This window comes from Cavia porcellus, unplaced genomic scaffold, assembly GCF_034190915.1.
Source record: "Cavia porcellus strain 051 isolate PalLab524CR breed Dunkin Hartley unplaced genomic scaffold, mCavPor4.1 scaffold_1, whole genome shotgun sequence".
Classification (NCBI taxonomy): Eukaryota; Metazoa; Chordata; class Mammalia; order Rodentia; family Caviidae; genus Cavia; species Cavia porcellus.
This window is the reverse complement of record NW_026947484.1, coordinates 33,646,550-33,672,431: the sequence shown is the minus strand read 5'-3', so window position 1 is coordinate 33,672,431 and position 25,882 is coordinate 33,646,550. Positions and strand designations below refer to the sequence as shown.

General features: G+C 32.3%; 1 protein-coding gene across 6 annotated transcripts in view; it reads right to left on the bottom strand.

Annotated features, from left to right (window-relative positions):
* The window catches only part of Mipol1 (mirror-image polydactyly 1), a 283,729-nt gene that overhangs the window by 24,970 nt on the left and 232,877 nt on the right, over window positions 1-25,882 (bottom strand). For all 6 annotated transcript variants that reach the window (XM_063246733.1, XM_063246742.1, XM_063246744.1 and 3 more), the window contains one exon: window positions 21,860-22,090. In XM_063246733.1, coding sequence (XP_063102803.1) covers window positions 21,860-22,090 — 231 coding nt within the window. The remainder of the gene's footprint in view (window positions 1-21,859; window positions 22,091-25,882) is intronic.

Below are 25,882 nucleotides of genomic sequence, written 5' to 3'. Positions count from 1 at the left end.
TGCGCTGTAATCTCTCAGAAATACAGTGACAAGGAAGCTGTGTCCCATTTATATTCTCCGTCACTGAGTATGCTCAATACAGCATGTAAGAAGAGCGGATTTAACAGAGATTCTTCCTCTTAATTTCAGTGACTGACATTATAGGCACAATGTAAAATTTCCTCTGGGTACCTTTATGGTTAATGTATCAGGTCCCATTATGTTTTTTATGGACAAATATGTTGTATTCATAATCCTTTAACATACAGTTTCAAAGTCTAGAAAGGTCTGAAAAATCACAAGTATTTTCCTAAGTTTGCTGTAAAGTTCTATTAGAGTAAAACATGATCTACTTAAGGGCAACAATTCATGTGTGGCATTACACGTTTCTGATTATCAGGTGCTTCTTTGAAAGTATTACATAATAATATTACATAATAAAGATATTACACATCATAATTCCTGTGTGATATATAGGAAATTCTGAGATGTCTACAGTATAGCCCAAAGATATTTAAACAAAGGAGATGGATCTGATTAGGTCCTATATTATGTTTTTAATAGGTGAACAATACTATGCATATACTATAGAAAAATTCAGAATTTTACAATTATTTTTGAGGAGCTGAATCTTCAATTTTAGAATTTTTTCCTATGGCACACTCTTTTTTTAAATTTTATTTAAGGAGAAAAAAAAACAGAAAAAGGGTACAAGTAATACAGAATTAAAAAAATAAACAGCAGGGAATCACTAGTTAATAGATTACATATTGTCATCTTAGAAATAGTTGTTCAAGTTATAAAATTAAAGCATACAAAGTGGGCATTCAAACAGTGAGACTGCAAACAGTTTTGTTCAATGATCCAACAAAAACTGAGTAATATGGTTATCTATCTTATACACTTAAATATACATGCAGTTATATCCTTTGGAGTACTTTCTTTTCCTCTTTTTTACAATCACAATTACACATTTTGGGTTTTATTACTCCCACAGTTCTTACTTTTTTTCCTATGGCACACTCTTAATAGGCAATCAAGATTCCTTACAATATAACACAAAGATTTAATGGCACATACATTTTTCTTTTCTTTCTTTGTTTTTTTAGTGCAGGGTTTCACTGTATGGTTCAGGCTGGCCTTGGACTTATTCATTAGCCCAGGCTGGCCTTGAACTTGTGGCAATCCTCTGCCTCAGCCTCCTGAGTTTCGGGATTACAGGTGTGCACCACCATGCCCAGCTTGGCATATGTTTTTCACAGCAAGACAACCTTCCCTGACTCATCCAAGTCTGAGACAGGTGTTCTTCTTGTCTCCACAGTACCATATACTTCTTTTGTTATGACTGCTGTGTACTTGTCGATATCTCTTGCTAGACTGTAGCTCAGTGATGGCAGGTGCTGACACCTTGAATTTTACTTAACACTGATTTCCAGTGTCTACTTCCATGCTTGGGGTACAGTACTTACTTGATTGAAATAATATCTGAGTTTGAGAAAGATGTAAGGAATTTTGTAAACCTTCACAAAATGAAGGTTTCTATAAAAGGGCCAGTACTACTCTTAGTCAACTTCTATCCTTTTGTTACTTAAAATTCTTCCTATTCTTATTCGCCAAAAAAAAAATTTTTTTTTTTTGTATCGAGGATTGAACTCACGACCTTGCGCTTGCCAGGCAGGCACTTACACTGATGAGCTAAATCCCCAGCCCCGTCACCAAAATATTTTACAGTTTTGCATTTACTGTCATTTCTAGTGCAGCAATAATTATGCTCATTTTATTTCAAATTATAGTTTGTAATCTTTCATTTTAATTATTATGCTTTTGCTTTTCAAAACAAGCTTTGGTGTTTAGATGCATTTGATTAAATTTTTATTGAGTTTCCATTGTTACTGTATTTTTAAAAAAAAACTTTATCATCAACAACAATAGTATCAACAATGAACAGGTCTAAACTACCAATAAAATTACCATACCTCAACATAAATAAAATTGACTACATTCACCATAGCCGAGCTCTTTTCCCCATTATTTATTCTCATTTTTACCTCTAAGTGGACCAATGCAGTCAGATTTTCTCTGCATTCATTCCGATTTGAGAGACATAATTTTGGTGTGTGTGTGTGTGTGTGTGTGTGTGTGTGTGTATGCCAGGGATGCCACGACCTTGCATTTGCCAAGCAGGCACTTACACCGCTGAGCTAAACCCCAGGCAGAGAGACATAATTTTAACATTGCATTGTTTCTTACACTACCCAGGAGCACGTTCAGCCTTAAAGTTCAATATATAAGCAGGGAGGTGACCAGACTGACAGCATCACAGGAGGATAACACTAACTACTCCCTGTTCACAGCCAAACAGTGCTGGAATACGCATGATTCCTGGTACTTAATTTGGGCTCAAACTGTGGTTTCTTTAGAAGTTTTGACCCTCTTATGACCTTTAGGCTCTTTACCCAGGATCTTGTAGATCTTCAGAAAATTGTGATGGTGTTCCAAGGACAAATTATGATTGTTTATTTGCCTGCAAGTGTCACAGATCATGAAACATTACCAGTAATAGAATGTCTTATGGATCACCAATATCCAGCTACCCAAGGCCCAGTAAGTCCAACTCAACTTTTTATAAGCTTTGTAGAAGAAAGCTTTGGACATGGCTCCTAATAATACCTGATAGTGTTAGCGCTGTGTAACCTTCCTTCCTTTGGTGTGGCCTACACCTAACAAACAAAATAAGGTGAAAGTGATGGAACATTATGTCCATAATTAGTTTATAAAAAATGAGCTCTCCCTCTCCCCCCCAGTGGTACTGGGGATGAAACCCAGATTTGCACTGAGGTATGTCTCTGGTCCTTCTTTTGTTTTGAGTCACAGTCTTGGTAAACTGATAAATTGCCTTAGGTGAGGCTTGAACCTGGGATCCTCTCCCTTCATTCTCCCTAAATGCTGGGATTACTGGCATGTGACACTATGTCCAACATTGTCCTACTCCTTTATTTATTCTAATTTAGCCAGCATCCTGTTGTAAGAGGACCACACAGAAAAGAAGCAAAAGAGGCCATGAGGGCTTACAGCCTTCCTCTAAAAGCCTGTCAGGAGCTGAATCTTGACAACAGTCACGCCAGTCATCTAGGAAGCAGATCCTCCCTGGATATGACTGTAGCCTTGATGAGAGGCTCAAGAGTCACAAGGCTCAGCTGAGCTGCACTGAGATTTCTAACCCATTAAAGTTGTGAAATAAAATGTTTTAAAACCATTACATTTTAAAGTAATTTGTATCACAGCAATAAATAACTAAAGTTATATAAGCCTCAAAGGAAAGCTTTTTTTGTATCCTGACAATAAAAAATTGTAGTCTCAAATTATATACTTGTCTGTTTAAAATACATTCTTTATATCTTTCAGTATAATACAAGTTCATGATTAGTAGTAAATACATATGGCAAAGAAGACTCTGGCACAAAAATAATTGATATTTATATGTAACAGTTTTTAAATCTACACTGAATTCTGGCACAGTGCTCCAATGAAAACTTTTGGATAAAAATGATGTACTGGAAAGAAAAACAGATTTACCAACTACTGAGTCCATGTCTCATATGGTCTTCATATAGTCCAATGGTAAGGTTATCGGGCTACAGAATCGAAGGTTTATACTCTTTTCACTGAAATGTTTGCAACAAATATAAGTTACCATAAATCCTGGATATTTTTTAAGTGACTCTATTAAGAATTCTAAACGATTATGTTATAAATTTGAGTCATTTCTTGAGAAACTGAGACATCAAGAGGGTATTCCCTTAGATGTGTTACATACTACCCAAATTCAACTTGTTGAAAACATTATTTCATTTCAACTGTTCTTCCTTTAATCTTCCACACCTCAATAAATGATGTTGCTATTGATCAGATTATGTAAAACTGCTTGCTATTTGACACTGAATCTGTTTAGGAAGTCCTCCACTCAAATATCTCTCAAGCCCACAGCTTCTTTCCATCGCCAATGACAGCACTGACCCAAGTCATTATGGTTTCTTTCACCAGGGCTACAGCTTCTAAGTAAGCCCTCTTCACTCCCATCACATCCTACCCAGCAGTTAGGGTCAATCTTTAAGAGATATAAATCAGTACATATCCCCTGATCAAAATCCATCAACAAATCCCATTGCACATATGATAACATGAAAACTATTTGAGTATGTTGGCACACACCTGTAACCCCAACTACTTAAGGGGCAGAGGTAGTAAGATCATATATTTGAAACCATCCGAGGCAAGTTAGTAAGACTCGGTTCCAAAATAAAATGTGAAAAGTTTAGAAGTTGTCGAAGTAGAATGCTTTCCTAACAGGGTCAAGGCCTTAGGTTTAATCCTCAGTAAAGAAGTAGAAACTAACATGAAAACTTTATCACAGGATAAATGGTTCTGTAAGACCCGACAAGATCTGCACACTGTTTTTTGCTATAAGCTGCTCTCATTTTGCTACAAAGGTCTTCAGTTTCTCTAAAAATTCAGGTTCTTTGCTTGTTTCTCACTTAGAAAACTTTTTCTCCTAGCTAATTACTATCTATACTACTAGACCCAGTGCAGAAAAAAGTCTGCCCGTATTATAAACTGGATACCCGTTATACTCTCCTGTAACTCCTATAAATTTTTTATCACATTAAACAATTTATAATCCCTTCTTGTTAGTATGGGTATTTAATCTCTTCTGAAAGACCTCTTCCTCATTCAGCCTAGGTACAGTCATCAGTGACTACAAGAGTGCTTGACAAACGGAAAGTATTTAACAAATATTTGTTAAATAAAGACATAAATAAAATTGAATACAGCCTAATATTATATTTATAATTAGGAAAATATTTAAATTATGGCTTTTGGTAAATGTGCACCAATCTTCTTTCTTGCCTTCTCTAAGAATTTGCCCTTGTATATTCTTGAGAATAAAATATATTTGGTATTGAAATCTGAAAAAAACCCTCATTTGTCATAGCTATTATAATTTTCTCAACTGATCTATCTTAATGATTTGCATTCAGATTTTCAGTTCAAAATAACTAATAAGGATACCTGGTCAATTAATTATAAATATAAACAACTACTGTCTAGTAATCAAAGAGGGTATTTCTGAAAATGATAAAAATCTATCTAGAAAGTGGTATCAAAGGTAAGCTGATACTTTTGAAAACATGGTCTCATTACAGATAAATTAGCTTGATAGGTTAGCTATGTAAGATTTAATAATATTCTAATGAGTAATGAAACACATTCATTAAGTGGGAATTTTTTTTTAAGAATAGGGAAGATTTAACAGGGACCAGGAGGAATAGCTCTTGAGAGACAGGAGGGTGCCAAGAGGTTGCCCAAGCAGAAATTATTTTACAACAAGCAAACAACTCCTAAAGCAAATCTTTGATGTGTGTATATCTTATTTTATTGGAAATATATTTACTACATCTGTGTGGAGTTCTTGCTTTAATTCTTAGTGACACTTAGAAGTTTTAAAGGTTATTTTTGCTATTATAATATGATATACACAATGTATGAAATCGACATAGAACTCAATCACTATGAATTAAAAATTTTATTAACAGGCCCCCATTTCACTCACTATATGAGAAATGATTCTTATATAAGTGATTCCTATCTATTAATTTGTTACTAACATGTAGCTTTCCAGAATAGCTGCTTAAAATGTATTCTTAGGAAATAAACATTTTTATTATTTTACTATTCACTAGATGTTCATTATTCAAAAAATTATGAGCAGTGCTACAACCAATTTATGCTACACAATGAATGATGTATTCTATGAAAGTCAAATGTTTTCAGAGTCAATATAATCACAACATACGCTTTTTGGATTCATGTGTTCACTTACAGTTTGCTTATTGCTGCTTTATAAAGATGGAAGTTTGTACATTATAATAAGGCTTTATTGATTTATCTGTAACATAATATACTAAGCGTATTGAGTAAACTGCAAAAGCTGGGTCTGAGACTAGTAGCATAAAACAGCAAGTGGTACAGTACTTCAAGGTAAAATCAGAGTGTTGGGATAAGAAAGATGAATGGTATAAATTGGAGTAGCAATCACTAATATTTAGTCAGTTCAGCAACACAAACTATTAGGTTGTAGACTTCTTGTTTGCCCATAACAAGAAAAATATTTCCTTAGTATTTTAAGGAATAAGTCAACTACTCGATAGTAAACTATTAAATTTCTTTTTCTGGAACGTGTTTCCTTATCTGAAGATATGTAAAGCAGTATTTAAGATTTATTTAGTATGATATGGCACATACTTTTCCCCAATACACTATTCCTTTTGATCAATAGCTTAAATTTTGATGTAATGAATTCAGGTAATTCATTTGACTTTCATATGTATTGATGGTTTTTTTTTGTTAGTAATGAAAAATTTTAAAACTTTAAAAAGATTTTTATATAAGCTATTTTCAAGCAGCATGGATTTCAAAATATATTAAAATTGACAAAAATAAAAGCTTGGCTACAATTACATAATAAAATTTTCTAAAGTATTATTTTTAAAGTATGTAATTTAAAAATTTATAGGTCACATAGTCAGACAAGATAATGGTATCTGTGTTATCTGTGCTCAGTTCCAGTTTTGAAGTAAGAGAATAAAATTATCATTCGACTTTCCTTTTCACTTTTTAAAATGGAATAGTTTGACGACTTTTGACTGCAGGCCAATGAGCAAAGTGGGTTTAAAAAAAGATCATGGTTTGGTGCCTTGTTTAGTTTATCTATCATGAGCAAAACACAGCTAGTTAGAATGTTATTTGAGGGCATAATTTTTTTCTTTACTACTTATAAACTGTTTAATTTCCATTGCTAATGGACGCTTGAAAACTCAAAGGAAGCAGAAAGTACTCTGATGCAAAACACAAATTTATGAAGATTATAGAAATAAATATGTAAATTTACTTCAAGATTACTTTCATCAGATCTATAAATTGTGGTTGTTTGAACAGACTTTGCAGTTTGTCTATTAAGTAGCTATTACTTAAAAGAAAAAGAAAAAAAATTTTCTCTCTCTTTTTATTTGTACCAGGAATCGAGCTCACGGCCTTGCATTTTCCAGGCAGGTTCTGTACCACTGAGCTACATCCTTGGTCCAAAGAGAAAAATATTTGGATAATAATAAAGGTTTCCAAATAGTTTTGGAGTAAAGATCAAAATACTCACAATATATATTATTGGAGGAAACATTCTGGCAAATGGAGGCTGAACATTTTTTATTATTTCATTTTAAGAGTAAAATATTAAGAATTCCAAATATCTCATAAACAGTAATTTAATGTCATAATACGGTACTAAATTTTAATCTAATTTTTAATTTATATTCAGTCCCTAAATCAAACAATATACCTTTATAAAATTTAACAAATTTTAAGGCCTTCTCTTACATAGCTGAAGAACAACATGTGATATTATGTATTATGAATATTAAATATTGTGTTTAAATAAAAGTTATAAAGTGATCAATGCATATTATCTTTTCTTATACCAATACAAAAGAATGTTTAAAACACTATCTAGAGAATATATATTGTTATTAAAGAGATTAAAGAGTGAAGATAGGCTGAGAAATATGGCTATAACATTGCTAAGGTTTTTGATCGTTTTAAATCCAGAAAAGTTTCAATTAATGATGGAAGAAGTGATTCACTGATTTTTATACTGCCAACAGAAATGCAGCAAGCTAGAATAACTGGTTAGTTTTATTAAGGTATCTTATTAAGATGGCTTATTAAGCTACTCACTCTTGTTTTCATAGGGCTTTAGGCTGATACTAAACTTTAAAATGTAGGATTCTTTCCTTCCTAACTTTCATAAAAGTCATATATAATTAGCACTGAATGAAATTTTCTAATGTCAACATTTCAAATTTTGATTAACAGGGAATACAAGTCAACCTTATTCAACTTTAATTCAAAAGACTGGCAACATCCTTTGGGAGACCAATAGAGATAAAATATCAATGCAACTTCAAATTTCAGACTAAGCCATCAGCCTACAAAGTAAAAGTAATATTCAACTTATTAAGCTGGCCTGGTGACAGTCATTGTCTCTACTTGATTTAGTTTTGATTCACAGACACTATGTATTATCAAATTGCAATAAACATTTAGGGTCTATAATGCAAATAGGAGCCTCTTGATATATATATTGTTTGATCTACACAATATGAAAGATATTTGTAATAAAGACAAAGCAGCAGTTTAAAAAAGCGATACAGGCACTGAACATAAAGAAACAGAAATTTAGGTAGTGATAGGTTTCCTGAACAACATATAAATAAAAGCCTGGAAAAATTCTACCTGTTGGGAAGACTGTAATTATTTAGATTTATACCTTTATATCCCTGAATATTACAAACCTTTCAACAGAAATCAGGATAATTTTAAAAGGATAGGATTAGTTAGGATAATTTAAAAAGTTATCACTCATCATTATTATTATGGAGAGAAGACAAATTAGGCGTGTCATTTTTCTCTTTAGCTGTCTCTTTTATACAGCAGTTAAGGCTAGAACTAGGGCAATGTGAATGAGGTACTGACCCTGAGTTAAAATTTAAGGAAGCACAAAAACCCCTCAGTGATCAACTGTGAAATATACATTATTTTAGTGAAATATACATTATTTAGTGAAATATACATTATTTAGTGAAATATACATTATTTTAAGCATGCATGCAAGCTTTTTTCTTTTATTAGTGCATACAATTATACAGAATATTGGTCTTCACTGTGACAACTTCAGGTATGTAAAACCTATTTGGATACTGTTCATGTTTCCTTTTAACTAATATTTTAAACATTAAAATCAATCTAAACTCCATGATAAAACACCAACATTTTAAATAAGGAAAGTTTCTTTAAAAGATGAATTTTGATAAAAGGTTGGGTGGTTTAAGTATATCTGCTATAATTTACATAAGCATAGAATAAAAAACTTTTTAATGTAAAATTTAATAACAAATCCCTAAATACCAAAGGCACTAGATGCCCCAAATCTCCATGTTTAAGACTATTCTAATTTTTAAGCACTAATCTCCTTAGTATCTGTTTTCTGGAATTACTTAGGCTGATTGATTCCACTGCCAAAGTTACTTCTCTTAACTAATCATATGGCTAATTGATGGTCTTTGTTTGAATTAATTATATTAGGTGATAAAGTAGTAATTTTCTAATTCTATCATTTTATCAACACTTAATAACTGACATCGTTTTGTACAAGTTTTTATCCTATTTGCCTTCTATCACTCTCTGTTTTAATTTCCCTGTAAGAGTTTAACATTTTATATACAAATAGTTTTTTTTCCCGATGCATAAATTGTCCTAAGCTTTTTAAGCTGGCTTCTGTGTCCTTTTCAATATAATCCCATATTTTCATATGACTATGGTAAGGGCTTTCTTGCTCTCTAGCACAAAATGATACCTCAGACTGAGTTTATACTGTTCATAACCCAGACTTAGGAGCTTCAGTATCTTTTAATAGGAAGTGGTTTTCAGAAACTAAAATCTGGACACTACATGTGCCCACTGCTATAAGGGTTTTTTTCAACGGGAAGAGCTAAGAAGAAAAAAAAATTAAAATCATTAGTTCGTATTGATAACTCCAGTTCAAATTTAACGTTAGTTTCTTTCTCCTAATGCCATTTATTTTACAGTGAAAATCTTGGTTCCTAATAATGTTTACTTTCCCCATTCTATCTTCCTCTCCCCTACTCCCCCCCCCCCCAACTTGCTCTGCCAGGCATGGTGGTGCATATCTGTAACCCCAGCACTTGGGAGGCTGAGGCAGGAGAAGCTCTGAATTCGAGTCAGCCTAAACTACACACTAACACCCTATCTCAAAACAAACAAACAAACAACAAAGATGCTGCCATCAATAGTATCAATTATGGACAACACTGAAAAACTTCAGATTTCTTTGCATTTCTCTTTGTGTTTAGAATATATGCCACTAAGGATATACAGAGTATGATGATCAAAAGCCTGTAATTATAGCTATCTGGGAGGCTAAGGTGGAAGAACTGTAAATTCAAGGCCAGTCTAGCATTTTAGGAATAAAGCCCTGTCTCAAAATATAACTGAAAAAGGGCAGGGTATGTAGCTCCATGGTGGTGCACTTGCCAAAGATGTGCAAGGCACTGGGTTCAGTTCCCAGTATTGCAAAACAAAACAAAACTAACCTATATAAAATAAAGCATCCATATGAATTTGAAATACGGATTAGATATATTCATTTTTACGTGTACTCACTTTTATGTCTTGCTTTTTGTTTTAAATTTTGTTTAATTTTTGAAAACTTAAAACATGTACATGTTGTGAAAGTCAAAAGTATACAAAAAGTCTTAAAGAGTTGCACTTCCTTCCTTTGCCTGTAACCCCTTCCCATTTACCTCCAAAGCTTCTCATTTTATTACTTTCTGATTTATCCTTTCTGTTGTTTTTATTTCTCAGTAGTCTAACTGATTTTTTTCAGTTATCAATTTGCCTTGGGAATCAGTATCAATTTGTAGATATCTTCTTTATTCTTGTTTATAGCTGTATTCTCCAATATGAAGAAACACCACTATCTATAGCTACTTTATAGTTTGGATTAATTTTATGTATTTTTAAAATAATGTAACTTTTATGCTCCTGGATATTAATGAAAGTATATAATCAGAATTGACCATTAGAAGTGAGCTTCCTCTGAGGGTAAGTGTAAGTTTGTTAGATATTGCCAAATTCTCTTGCCTAATTGTTTTATCATTTTACATTTCTACCAGTACTGTATGAGAGTGCACAGAACCCTTTTTACTTCCAGTTTCTGAGATCTACTGTAAAATCCTCTTTTTTCAAAGGTCACATACTACCAACATTATTTATGAGACTAAAAATTTTTTCCTTACTATTTTTGACTCTGAAGTGGTAATTATAATTTTAAATTTAAAATATGTAATGTAGAAGACATTCAATCGCTTATATTTACAGCACATTTTATGTTTTAAAATGCATTTTGTTTGATTCTTATATCAACATTTCAAAGTAGAGATTTCAAGTGTATCAGCTCCATTTTCAGATTGAGAAGAAACACAACTTAATGATTTATAAGTACCTAAGGACTATCATGGGATCTGTCAGCTGTTACTTCTACTAGATAATAAATTGTCTCTCTTTCAACTCGCAATTCTAATATTTCAATTTATTATATGCTAATGTAACTAGCTAGATATACGCATTAGAAATACAGACTTAGGCATCATATTTACTTCACAAATAGCAGAAATAAGACAGGTATTATTGAGTTAAGTTCATATTTTATTTTGGATAAAGCTTCATTTGTTTGGGTTTAGCTTAGGAATTTTAGAAACTATTTAACCAACTCTAATAATAAAGTTTATTTTGGAAAGTATGTTATATTTTAATTTGAAATAAGAGTTATATAAACATAAGTAACAAGTTGAATATATTGAATTATCCTTTAATATATAAGCAATTCTATTAACTTTCTAACATCTTAGAAAATCAAATGAAAAGTAGCAAAATATAATTTCAAGGCTGGATTAAAGTTCAAAGGCTTCTTTTACACTAAACAATGTCTTGTTATATCCTTGAAAAGGTAAGAAAAAGTTTTATTCCAAGTACAAAATGTTTAATCTAAATTTTTAATTAGATTGGCTCAACCTTGGGAATAACAAAGAAATATTTATCCCATCATATGAGCTTCAAGAAAATATTAAAGGATGGCATTAACAAACATTATAAATTGCAAGTCCTCAAACAGAAACAGTGAAATCAATGAGCATAGATATAAACCCGGTTTGGGTCTTTTATTCATAATGTAAACTCTTCACCACAAAGCACAATCTGTATGTCAAAGATGTCATTTATTTTTGAAGTTGAAAAATAACAAAAAGACTTTAGACCCACATATAAGAGGTACTCTTTTCATCCTTTTCTGAGACACTGACCTGTATACTCATTTAAAAATGAACACCACATCTTTACATTATTAAATCTTTGTTTTGATCTATTAGTATTCACCAAAGTGCCATTTTATAAAACCCCACACTGAATAGACAAGGCTGGAGGTGACCATCTGCAGCTTTAGAGTCTGCGTTTGAATTGATGAAAAGAGCTTTGTGTTTTCATTGCCAAGTTTGATTCTTCCAGTCATTAGGCATTCCCCTCAGATCGCATCAATGAAGCCGGACTCCCTTACACCCATGTGTTAAATTCTCCTCTCCTCATGGTTTCCTTTGCCAGCTCTACTCAAGAATGACTACTGGGTCTTAGACACATTCTTCTCACAGCTGTGTTAAAAAAGAGCATCAGAAAGTCTTCCTAAAACCCATATGTGTATCTGGTCACTTCTCTGTCTTAGGGTCACCTCACATTGTGGTGTGATTATACAGAGATTCATTCTTGTTCTTGAACTGTGCTACTCTCATCATTCTGGGAAAGATTAGGCCTCTGTGAGTCAGTACTTTAGAACTTGGAAGACTGATGCGAAATACACATAAATCAGCTCAAAAGGCAGATTACAAGGAAGATGTCTCAAGATACTATTTTTGTGTTATATTTACCATTTATATAGCTTCTCATATGGCAGATGGTTAACATAAAAAGAAATAACATATGCTTACACATGCTTTTAGGATTCTATTGTATGTGACAAAGGGAAAAGTAAACTGATGATGAAATTCAATGAACTATTAGTTTGTATGGTATAAATGTCAAAGTAACTAAAATTAGTAAGTTCCAAAGTATCATTTGCTGTATATTTTTGAGAATCTTTTTATTTATATCAGTCTTTCTGTAGACACATCTGACAAAATAATCTTCAACTAGGTCAAATAACTGATAGGAAAAATTGTCTCTGTAGCATTAAAGGCGATAAAAATAAAGCAATACACATTTCAATTGCTACTGTATATAATTTGTTATAGAACATTTTCCCTTTAATCATAAATTATTAAAAATGAATATACATATATACACACACTGTTTATGATTTTATAGTCAAAGTCACACTGAAATAAGCAAAAAAATTTATTCAGTCTATATACTGATTGAGGGTCAACTAAACACATGTGCAAGTCCTTGACTTACAAATAATCAATCTTGGAATCTTAGAATCCAAGTTAAATTTGTATTTGTACTTCTTACGTTCAACTGAGTTTTTTTCATTTATACTTTGGAAATAAAAACTAGCCCTACCAAGCAAGTTTTAAATCACTCTGTGTTGAGATAAATTGTACAGCTATGTACATCAGATTTTAGAAGACTATACTGAAGATTTATTGTAAGCAAACTCTTATTTCATACAAAGTATATATTTAGTTAGTAATTTCAAGTACCTATATGTATTCTAGCAAGCATATTTTATCAAGTATACCGAGGCTGAGCAAAATCCAATCAGGAATGGTGAAAATTTCTAAAAATCTAATTTCTACTACTAAAAAAATTTAAAATATGTTAGTGATTAATGTCATTAAGTAACCTTTCCTAAGGAGTTGAAATCACTTCATGCATCTTATTTTTTCAATCAACTCGAAGCAGTCCCTCAGATGGATGAGTTCTATTTTCATAGAAGTACTCAGGAGCTATAATATGGTCTAATAAGAGTTAAACAATAAAACAATAAAAAGGGTTTTGATTGCAGCTAGTACAATAAGTAAAAAGATACTTGTTAGATTATATATCAATTCTCAGGAATTTATGCACACATACAAACATACACACATGACAATCACATTTGAATTTCTCTATGGTGCAAGTACTCATTTTTTAAAGTCAAGTTCTAGTAAACTGTGCATGATCATTGCAAGTAGACTGTGTAACTTCCCTAAAGTGACAGAAACTGTCTCTGACTTTTAATCACTGTATTACGGGGATTAATAAGAACAACAATAAAAAGTCTGTATTTTAGCCTTACACCAAAAGACTATGGATTACTCGTACTTTAGTCTTTTGTTCTTTTTCTTTTCTCTCTATTGTGCCTGCCTGAAACATGTTCATCTATCTTAGTGTGCAGAAATGTATAGCAACAGTTTATCTGTTGGAAGAGAGCTTCTCTTTGAAATGAATATCAAATTCAAAAAAACACATTGTAATTTAAGTTTTTTGTTCTTAATTTTATTCTTGCTTTTATACTTTTTGTAATGCTAACAATAATAATCTAGTTTATCAGAGAAAGTACAGAATCTAAGATTTAGAGAGCTCCTTTTCTTCATTGGCTTGGATGTTCACTTTCTACTCTATTGGAATCTCTCAAATTCTGGGTTATCCTATCCTATTAGTCTATCCTAATAATCCTACTTTAATCCTGCCCTGGTATAAGGCACAAGAAATACAATTAAAGTTGTTTCTTTTTCATGTCAAAGTGAGACATTTCCTAAAGGTTAAACTATAAGCCCGAATTTTTGGTTTTTATAAATAAATGAATGTAATTATATTTGTCAAACATGGTAGGTATCTCTGTGTATAATAAAAGTAGTTCCGAGAAGTCTCTTTAAGTAACTGATAAATGGGAAAAATGATCCTATACAAATATGTAATAGAATTCATAGCTCTAATGCAAGATATACTTGTTTGACAGAGTACAAGAACTGGGTTTTAAAGTTAAGTATGTAATCTGGATATTTAAAAATGTTTGGATATTTAATTAATCTGGATATTTAAAAATGTTTGATTAAAGTCTAGAATATAGTATTTTTAAAAAGTGTATCATGTGTCCAGGAATAGAAATTAATCACGTTTAGATGCTGTACATTTTACAATGATTGATTAGGAGTCATCTGAGTTCATTTTTCATATGTAAGAGAGAATTACACGATATCTAATTAGAATGGGTTTAGAAGGTGCTTTCCAAAGCAGGGGAGGATACAGGAGCTGTAAATAAACTATCACAAATAAATTAACTATTTGAACTATTATTTACTGAGATATGTACCATTTTTCACAAAACCTTCAAATTTCAAATACAAAAAAAACATTTCAAATAATTTCAGAAAAGTTTTAAGCTTTCCCACTTAATAGTAATAAATCAAAGTCAATTTTAAATATTATAGTAAATACTTATTTATACCATATGTTGACTTTTTTGAAACTTTTTCTTTGAATACTTAATCCACAAGTGTTAACAATGCTCACACATGCCTTGGAAACAACTTAAGAGTTCAACAAAGATCTTGTAGGGAAAAAAATCACAGGTAAAGTAGCTAAGAAGCAGAATAATTTTACTGAAAAAGTGCTGTCATTCTAAAAAGCACCACAGAGGCTTTTCTTATTAAACTCCTTAAGAATATTTTAGCATAATTACTTTGCCTATGGTTAAAGACAGATTCTGTGGCTAGCAACAAAACTAAAAAGTCTATCCGTCTTTTGATGAAAATAGTAAGCTTTTTATTTTTTAATCAAGAAACTGTGCTCCCAGCACCCACAGTCATCTATCCTGTTTTATAATTCAACCTGCAAACAGATTAAGCAGCTGAGTTTGTGAAAAGTATGTTTGCTCTATGCTAAGCACCCTTGTGGGGCACTACGGTGACTCCCCTGACACTTGGAAAGGAACGATAGACAGTCGATAGACAGTCCTTAGTCATCAGCAGGAAAACTGGCCTGTGAATGCACAATTTCTTTGTAATATCAAGTTCTTCATAAAAATCAGTATTTGACCAAGAGACGGGAAAACTTTGCATCCCCACCCCCACTCTATCATTAAAATAATGCAGCAAGTTCTGTATTTCAAAAGGCAGTTTACTATTTTGAAAGTTTATCAATTGAAATGCTTTATTTTTATATTTTAATCACCTTATAAAATTTTAAATGAGCAGAACTCATGCAAATTTTAAGGAACTGATTTTTTTTAAAATCATGGACACAAGAAAGTTCAGAAGAGTTGACAAATTTTTTCTCATAAATGTTTAAAATTTATAAATTTCTACATCTTTTTGTCTGATTTATTCATTATATACTTATAGTTTATGAAGGAATATGAATTATGCCCCTGTAAATCTGGCCCATAATATAGATCATATGTGACAAAAATCATGTCAGTGTAAAAGTCTGCAAGAGAACTAATCTTACCGGCATGGCTGTAAATACTTTTAAGTAACCATATGCAGGTTAGACATGCTAAGTACAGCAAAATGGATTTTAAAAAATTCTTTGGAACTTTTGCTTTAGGCCACAAAAAGGCACTCTTAGATGGAAAACAGTATAGAGTTATAAAGCATCATTGAGTTAAATCTCTCACAATGATAAAAACATTCATTTAATGGGCTGATGTGTCAGCATTTCTTTACTAAATAGAGATTAGAAATGGCCCTTATAAGATGATTATTAAGAGAAGTTTTCCTTTCAAAGTTTTTCTGCTTTTAGCTATTTATTCAGTTTCCTACAGGACTCCTCTGTCCAAAGCCAGGTATCAGAAAAAAGAGCTAAAAGTAAATAACAATGTCCTCCAAAAACAGGCATTTTAAAAAAGAAGTACATAAGGTTAACGGAAGTTAAAAGAAACATATAGTACTTAACCCAAAGAAACTGATTTTTGCAGGCAAATTTCACATTTTATGACAGCTGGGCCAAGAACTACTTTTGAGCAATGAGGTCTGGTCCTCACAGACTTTCACTCCACTACTATTTATAGGCCAACTTATGGATGGTAATTCTGTATAACTTTTTTCCAGGAATACCCCTGCATGTTAAAAATATTTGTAGAATCAATTATATGAATGAAAAAATGTGAATGTGATATTTTACAATTAGCAATAGTGTATAACCTTTTCCATTATTACTAAAAATTTCATGTATTGTAAGTACTTTAAGTATGAAAGTGGGTGATTAGAACATGGTTAAAATCTGGTCATGAGGAAATAAGAGATTTCAGTTCCCAGGAGAAGAGGTCCATGGCAGCTCCAGAGAGGGAAGGTATGCTGGGCCAACCACCAAAGAAATCATCCTTTTCTTTGAACCTGGAATGCTTTGGGCAGTGAGTTGGGAGAAGGTATAAAGCAGATCTTAGTACGCCTACATTTGTCCAATGTATTCCTGAATGGACCACTTTACTTGAGTTCATTATTTGTTTGTTTCTTTTTTGTTTTTTGTTACTGGGAATCAAACTCACAACCACATGCTTGCAAGGCAAGTGTTTATGCCACTGAGCTAAATCCCCAGCTCTTTTAGTTCATTACTGTATTAAACCATTACATCATAATTATTTCACTTGTTTGTAAGCATTTATGGAATATCTACTTTGCAATTGGCACCTGCATGGATTTTTGGAGGAGATGGGGATATGAAGATGAATAAGACTATTACTGTTTGGAAATTCAGGAAAGGATAGAAATAGGGAATAGATATGAATACACATGCAAAACAATTATAATACCTAGATGATTAAGACTCTTAATAAAAGTATGCATGAAGTCCTATGAATAAATAGAAAAGGACTAAAGAAACAACTGGAAAAAGCTAGCTAAAGCTTCATTATAGGAATAATGCTTGGGCTAGACTTTAGGGAGTAACAAAGTGTGGCCACATACTAAAGGCAGGAAAATGTTCTAAGAAGAAAGAAGAGCATGTACAAAGATGTATGGTGAGAGCTGTGGGAGAAAATGGCACTGGAGGAATGGGAGAAGGCCAGTGATGCCCTCATATGTCATGTTAAATTGGTTTAAAGAAGAAAATAATATGATCTAAATTCTGCGCAAGCAAGATTAACTGCTGACAGTAAAGAGAACTAACTGCTGGTAGGCCAGTTTTATGACTGTGATGACAGACTAGCTGAGGAATGATCAGGACCTGAGAAAATACAATTAATTATTGAAAACAGGGGTGTAACTTGGTTTTACTGTCTTCAAAAAAAAAAAGCAATAAGACTGTGGGAGTAACAAAACCCAAAATGTGTAATTGTCATTGTACAAAAGAAAGGAAAAGAAAGTGCTCTAAAGAATATAACTGCATATATATTTAAGTGTGTAAGATAGATAACCATATTACTGAGTTTTGTTGGATCACTGAACAAAACTGTTTCCAGTCTCACTGTTTGAAAGTCTACTTTATATGCTTTAATTTTGTAACTTGAACAACTATTTCTAAGATACCAATATGTAATCTATTAACTAGTGATTTCCTATTGTTTATTTTTTCTGAAATTCTGTATAACTTGTACACTTTTTCTGTTTTTTTTTTCTTTTTCTCCTTAAATAAAAAAAAAAAAAAGAAAATAGGGGTGTAGGGAAGCAGGAGATGTTTAGAAAACAGACAACAGAATTTGGTGCCAAAGTGAATGGGAAAGATGAAAAACAGAAAGGACACAGAAACAGATGAAATTAGTTCAATTCATGAACTGAATTAAGACAGAAAATACAGGGGAATGGAGAAGACTTTACTTTCAAGACAGGGAAAACTAACGAATTTGGGGACGTAACATTGGATCTCAGGAGAGAGATAAGTACTCAAAGCTTCGGATGCTATTTTGGATATTGTAGTGATTAAAAGTTATGAAAATGAATAATATTTCCTGAAAATTTATATAGAGGTAATCTTTGGAGCAATCATTACTTAGGGAATAGTTAGTATCCATAATACTTTAAAGAAGTGGACTAGAAATGAAGAAGCAGTAGAAAGAAAAGAATCTAAGGAAAGGCTCTAAGAAGGAAGGGTGAACAGTATTAAATGATAAAATACAAACAATACATATTATAAAAGTTGACTGCATTTGTCAATGGTGTACATGCTAACCTTAGTAAGCACTAAAATAGTTACTGTGCCATCATATGGTTATATCTTAGCATTTCTGTATCCCCAGACCTCAGAACATAAGCTTTCTACCTCTCTATTTTCAAAACAACATTCATAAAGTACTCCATAGGTAAGAACTATCATAAATGTTTAGGACATGTTTCCTAAGTTCAGTGGAGAAAAAGCACATAAATAAAATGTAAATATATATGGATATGTAAATATTATAGTATAATAACTATCTTTGGATATGGCAACAGGCTCTTACGTTTCAACAAAATGAGCATGCTGTTGACTGGAAGTTTCTAACAAATTTTTTTTTTAAACCAAAATTCACTGATAATACACAGAAAGGAACTGTGCTACTTTCTAGGAAAATGGGAAGACTAAAGGGAAAATGCAGTTGAACTGTTCTTGCTATAATCATACTAAAAACATAGCCTATACAAGGCTTAGAATAGTAACTGACACTGCACTGGGTGATTCACATGTTACTAAACTACTCCACACAAGAACCCTGTCTCTGAAGTTAGTACCACCATCCCAGTTTATCTGCAAAAATTTTCCTCACAAAGGCTAAGTAACTTGACCAAAATATCACAGGTAATAAGTAGGGAAGCAGGCATTCAAACCAGCACTTTCTCAGTTGATCACATAGCCTGTTTTCTGCTCTCTATTCTGCACTGATTCTCATAGGTTCTCATGGGGCAGAAGGCAAAAGGCTCCAAGCAGAGAGACTGATGTAGGCAAAGGCATTAGTCATGAAGAGGCAGAGTCCTTCTGAGGATTAAGATAGTGCGGTGTTGTGAGAGACAACAAGAGGATGTGTAACATACATTGTTCTTTTGCATGTATTATTTCATCTTATTCTCATAAACACATCACAAGGCAAGAGTATCTTTGTACACATTAGCGTGAGGTTTTATGATAAAATATCCAGTTCACATCTACATATTGTGAATCCAAGGCCTGAGCTTTTAAAAAACTGTGTTATATTACTGAAGACATGGAAGCATATTTCTTTATTTCTACCATGATCAAAAAAATTTTGTTAAGAATAAGCCACTTAATAGTTAAAAAAATCACTGGTGATTTTGAAAATAAAATAAAAACTTCAGCATAAGAACCAGCCACAGAAAAATAAGTAGCAGAGGAATGAATGGAAATTGAAAAATTAGAGATAGTGACTATAAATCAGTTATTAAACAAATTTGGCTGCAAAGGAAAGAGGTAAGCCAAATCTCTTTAGTTTTAATTTCAAAATGCTTGGAATACTGATATATTTTCAAAAGACTTCTATGCTCACTAATAACAGTAATTTTAGGCTGTAGAGGGAAAAGGAATATCATCTTGCACAGTATCACTAGTTGGTTTCTCTTCAAGGATAACCTTCATCTTAAATCAAGTAAAACAAACTGATGTCCGCATTAATTGCAGTGAAGATATACTCTGCCTAAATGATGGTAATTTAAAATGAAATATAATGAATTGAACTTGAAAAGAAAATCTTGCCCATATTTCATTTAGATCTTGTTGGAAATCATAATAAGAGATTTAACATTTAAATTTTACACTTAATTCTTACAAATAACATAACTGTTGTACATAAACCTGATCCATAGATTGACTGCCATTTCATTAAAAAGTTTTTATGTGTCTTGGATAAAATGTGCAAAATAAGGATGATACATAAAGTTTGTCCAGTAGTTACAATATTAAAGTTAAAGCATTATCCAAGGTGACATTTATTCTATTTTTTGGTATACAAAAGTTCTTTGTTTACAAAATGATGATAGCTGATGAGAACTAAAAATGAAAAAAAAATGCAAAAGTTGACAGTATTTCTGTTTTTTGAAAACCAAACTGATGTTTGGAAACTACTGTCTTAAAGAACTTTAGTTGTGTATAGAAATTAAAGGATTATACATAAATAAAACTTTGTAATTATTTGTAGATTTTGAGTAAACAGAACTAAATCAGGTCCTGACTGTCAAAAGTTACTAATTGTGATTTACAATGAATGGCTCTTAGACTGTTAAAGTACTTCCTGAATATCTAGATAGCTTCTGATTGAACATAAACCTAATCGTTAAACCTAAAAATGTATTCTATTTATATAGGTCAAAAGTTTAAAGGTACATTGGTAGTAGAGATTAATATACAAAATCAATAAACTGTTTAAAAATGGTTTGAATTGCAGCTTCGTCTGACTTTGGAGTAATTTAAATATAATTTCAGAGATGCTGAAGAAATGATTGAGAGAATTTATTTTCAATGAGAAGCAGCAGGAAATAAACGCTGAAGTGTGCACTCTTTTATACTACAAAACTGAAAAAAAAGATTATGGAGAATGGTATGTATTAGAGATTCAAGGTGGTTTTGTGGATACCATAGTGCTGTTAACAACATATAAAGAAGGTTAAAGTGACAAGTTCTATTATATTAAAATTTCCTCAGAAAATTCAGCTACAGTGTTCAAATTCCATCAATTAATAAGTGACACCTTTGCCTGGTAGGCTGTTAACATTCTGCTTGCTGGCATAAAGAGTGACTGATTATGCAGCTTTATTTAAATTTTAATAAAAATGCAAAGATCACTCAAAATAAACAAATATAATTATGCACTGTGAAAAGCTGTATTGAATACTTCAGAAGAACAACACATGAAAATTAATTTCACTGTACCGGATTCTATGCATTTAGAGGTCTCAGATTACAAGGTCATAGTTGATTTCAGCAGGATTATCATGAAGCTAAATGAGGACAGGTAGTAACTTGACTGTCTTTTCCTCTTGCAAATAACTTTGCCTATTAATATGAGTTTGTGGAAGGATTTAAATAGTTTGGCCTATATAAGCTAATGAAGATCAGCTATTAAATAAAAAGTCTATCCTAAGTAGTAATAATTATCCCCAAGGAAAAAATCCATGTTTTGACCCCAAACATGGATTATGATTTGTAACCTAAAAAAGCTCATTTGGTTTAATCTATCTTTGCTTTAAACCATTTACAGGAAAAATGATACTGCATATATACTGTTTAGTTCTCAAAAGGAAAGGAGGTTTGTGTTTTGTTTTGTGTTTTTAAAGTGATTCAAGATCATTTTACTTACTTCTGAACTTTTTCATTGGCCACCTGGGAGGCCTCCCTGGCACGCTGAAGCTGTAATTCCATGTTTGCTCGCTCTGTCTGAGCTCGCTGCAGTTGGGCAGTCAGTTCCTCATTCTGTTGTTGAGTGATGGAAACAATGTTCTCTCTGTTTTTCAAAGCTTCTTCATAGGTACTAAGGGTATGGTTAAACTGATCCTTCAAGTTTTCTTCTTGAGATAAAGATTTATGTAAACTGAGAAAATACAAAAGACATTTAAATATAAATAAGGTAGGCTAATCCATCAATGATCCATTTTTCTATAATCCATTTAATAAAAATCTCCATATAGAAATCCCCACTTCTAAAAATCAGTACAGATGCTTAAATGGGTAAATGACAATAGCATTTATGCCACAATACTGTAATTGATAATTATACCATAATTCGGCTTGTAGGCTTAAAGCTACCCAGACAAATCATTATGCTATCACAGCACACAGAAAGATACTGCAAGATGTTAATTTAATTATATCAGTGTAAATATTACATTCAATTTTCTTTAAAGGAATAGCAGAGAATTGGAAAATAGAGTATATATAGGTAAATAAAACAATATAATAAGCCAACTGCAAAGAAGTGGGAAATAAGAGAATAAGCATCAGTTTAGGAGATCTAGGGTCCATTCTGCTAAGCATTTAATGAGAATGAATGAGGTTTCTGCAAATACCAACCAGTCTTACACACAGAATTTTCCACTTGTCACAGTTGAGATATAAATGAAGTTAAAATCACTAGTCAGGTTGCAGAGAAATAATATGTATTCAGATATATATTTATGGTTAATGAATCTTATTCCAAATATATCTACTTATTAAGTTATACAGAGAAATAGCATATAAATTAAGACTAAATGAATGCAGAAGAAAATGCAGATAAATAAAATCCTAAAATGCTAAAGGTCAAATCTTTGATATGTCATTACACCTACCACCTGAGGTTATTTTGAAATGGCACCAAGCACCTCACTCAATTAAATAAAGACATTTTGAAAATATAAATATTTAATAAGGGAAATTTAAAATCCACATAGGAGATGTTCTTTTTTATTAAATAAAATCATTTCGGAATATGCATACAAAGGAAATGGGGATTGGAGACTTAAAGTACAGCAACCTACATATATAATACAGATTGATCATGTGAAAGAAAGTAATATATTTCTCAGTGATGTAAAGAGCTAGTCAAAAAACTTTAGTTGGACTGAATACCTAGGCTGTTATTTTACTTAAAGCTGATAAAATTATAAATTTTTCTTTTAAAGTTACCTATAAACCTCTACAGTGTTTTCACTTTAGAGTAGTTGTCACATAGAAATAACATACATAGGAAGCAAGGACAGTTGATAAATCAAGCAGAATCATTTCGAAATTCAATTTAGTCCCTAAGCATACAGAATGTTGCTAAAATCTGGTGAGGTGTTTACTATATATAAAATTAGAGTGATGTGTAGATGGGACATCTGACTGGACCTTTTGCTCTTAAAAGTCTTAAAATGCTACTTGTTCAGGATGCTTTGGGACTCTTTCAATTTCCATCAAGATGTCCTCTAATCAGAGCTGCAACTGAAGTGGACTTTTCAGACAGAAAGTCGACAATGTCATTTAAAATCCCACAACAGTATCTCATTGGACTAAAAAGTCTCTAAAAATAAAAAATGACATTTTAAGTAACTACACCTGAGAACAACTTGCTTCAGAAGTTTAATTATTGTTTTATTGATAAGGAAATTCAAACACAGAGGCAAGAAATTTAATAAACCCATCCCTTCAGCAGAGCCAGTATGTAAATGCGGTCTTGTTTTCTGAGCTTGGTCACTCCTGTACAGTTGGTTCTGGACTGGAGGTATGCATGACATGGCCTATCTACCCGCTCACTTTTCAGCCAAGGATCAGTTTCTCAAGGATGCCAACCTTTTTTCCTGATGAAGTCAACTGTTTGGGTTGCTCTTCCCTTGATTTGACCTGACAAACTCCTACTCATCCAGTAAGTCACATCATAAATACCTCTTGCTTAGAAAACTTTGTGTCTCTTTATAACTAAATTTTGAAGCTTTGTCTTAATGTCAGTATCTATTATTTTTTATTCCTTAGAACTTACAATAATTGGCAACTTGTTTGCAATTTCATTTTGGGATTTAGTTCCCACTGCCAAAATATTAATACTCCATTTTTATCATTCAACTTTATTTTATGAGGACATATTTCCTTAAGAGCTTGAACAGATAAAAATACAGTTCTTAGGGAAGCTTCCTACTGGAATAAAATTGAAGTAGGGAATGCATGAATCTATAACCACGCAAGCCCACTTTTGTCCTTAGTGCTGTTTTCACTCTGAGAGTACTTTCTTCCCTACTTGACACTTATAGCCCAACATTAAGCTTTCTTCAGAAGTCTTATCACATTTAACCCACTTCCAAAGTCACTTATCTTTGGACACATTATTTGGCATACCATCAGCATTGCAACTTAATGGCACTTAAATTATATGCGAATGTTTTAAATTACAATAAATGTAAGTGATAAAATAATAGGAGAATCACTGAATCACTCTTAGAAGTTCAAACATGTAATTATGTGGCTTACACAGTATACTTGTAGGATGGTAACAATTTCTTTTTTTTTTTGTCTTTTTCCTTTTTATCGGTACCGGGGATCAAACTCAGGACTGCCTGCTTGCAAGGCAGGCGCTTATGCTGCTGAGCTAAATCAACCCTGGATGGTAACAATTTCTAATTACTAGGAGGCAGTACAATATTTTTCTTTAGTAATATTTCACATTATTGTAATTACAATTCATACCAAGTAAGACTGTATATTATTCCCCTATGCTATGCAGCTCATCACATGAGTTTCAATAGAAGATCAATGCAAAAAAAATGCCTTTCCATGGCGATTAGGCTACTTCAATAAGTAGTATGTAATACTTTTTTTTTTCTGTACTGGGATTGAACTAAGGGCCTTAACATTGAGCTACATTCCCACTGTTTTCATTTTCTAATTTTGAGACAAGACTTTGCTAAGAACCTTAAAATGCCCAGGTTAGGTTTGAACTTGTGATCCTCTTGCCTGAGCCTCTTAAACAGTGTTTAGATTATAGGCACTGTGCCACATTCCTGGCTAAAATTTCCTTTCTGAAGTGGGTTTTTTCAGTTTCAATGTCTACTATTCTGTTGTCTCATGTTTGTGGCCCTATCATCCTAGTCCCTGACTAACTAGAACCTGTCCAAATGATGACCCACTTATATATTTCACTTGCAGATATTTAAGATCTCCTGAACTTGTCTGCTTTCTCATTTGTGGAACTCTCTGTCTCTCAACTTTAATGTCACACATGGATTAAGCTTATTCTTCCAACTGGTACTTTTCCATTTATATCAAGTTTTTTTTTTATACTTTACCAGGTATTACTCAATACCTCACATTAGATCATTTGATTCACCATCTATCTATGCACTTATTCTTTTCTATGTGCTTCATTTATTTTACGGTTACTTAATCAACTGTGTTCTATATATAAGTTGTTTAATTGAATGAATTAGTTTTAGATTGGAATTTAGAGGAGAGGTACCATAATATAAATAGTTCTTAACTTGGGGTATTTGCATCCCTTAGAGGATATTATGAAATGTCCAGAGACATTATTGGTTGTCATAACCAAAGAGATGCTACTGTCATTTAGTTGAATGAGAACATAAATTCCACTAAATGTCCTTTAATGCAGAGTACAGACTCACAACAAAGAATTATACAGCCAATATATCAGTGATGTCGCTATACTTGGAATAGATGAAGATCCTTGGACTTAGAAGATGTAGACCCTAATTTGAGTCTCATCATTTACTGTGACTCTTTTGAAAGAATACTTTATCCCCTGAATGCTAATTTCCTCAACTCTAAAACAGTTACAAAAAAAAATCTTATGAGTTCGTATGAGAATGAAATGAGGTAACCTACATATGTGAAAATATCTGACACAGTATGTGGT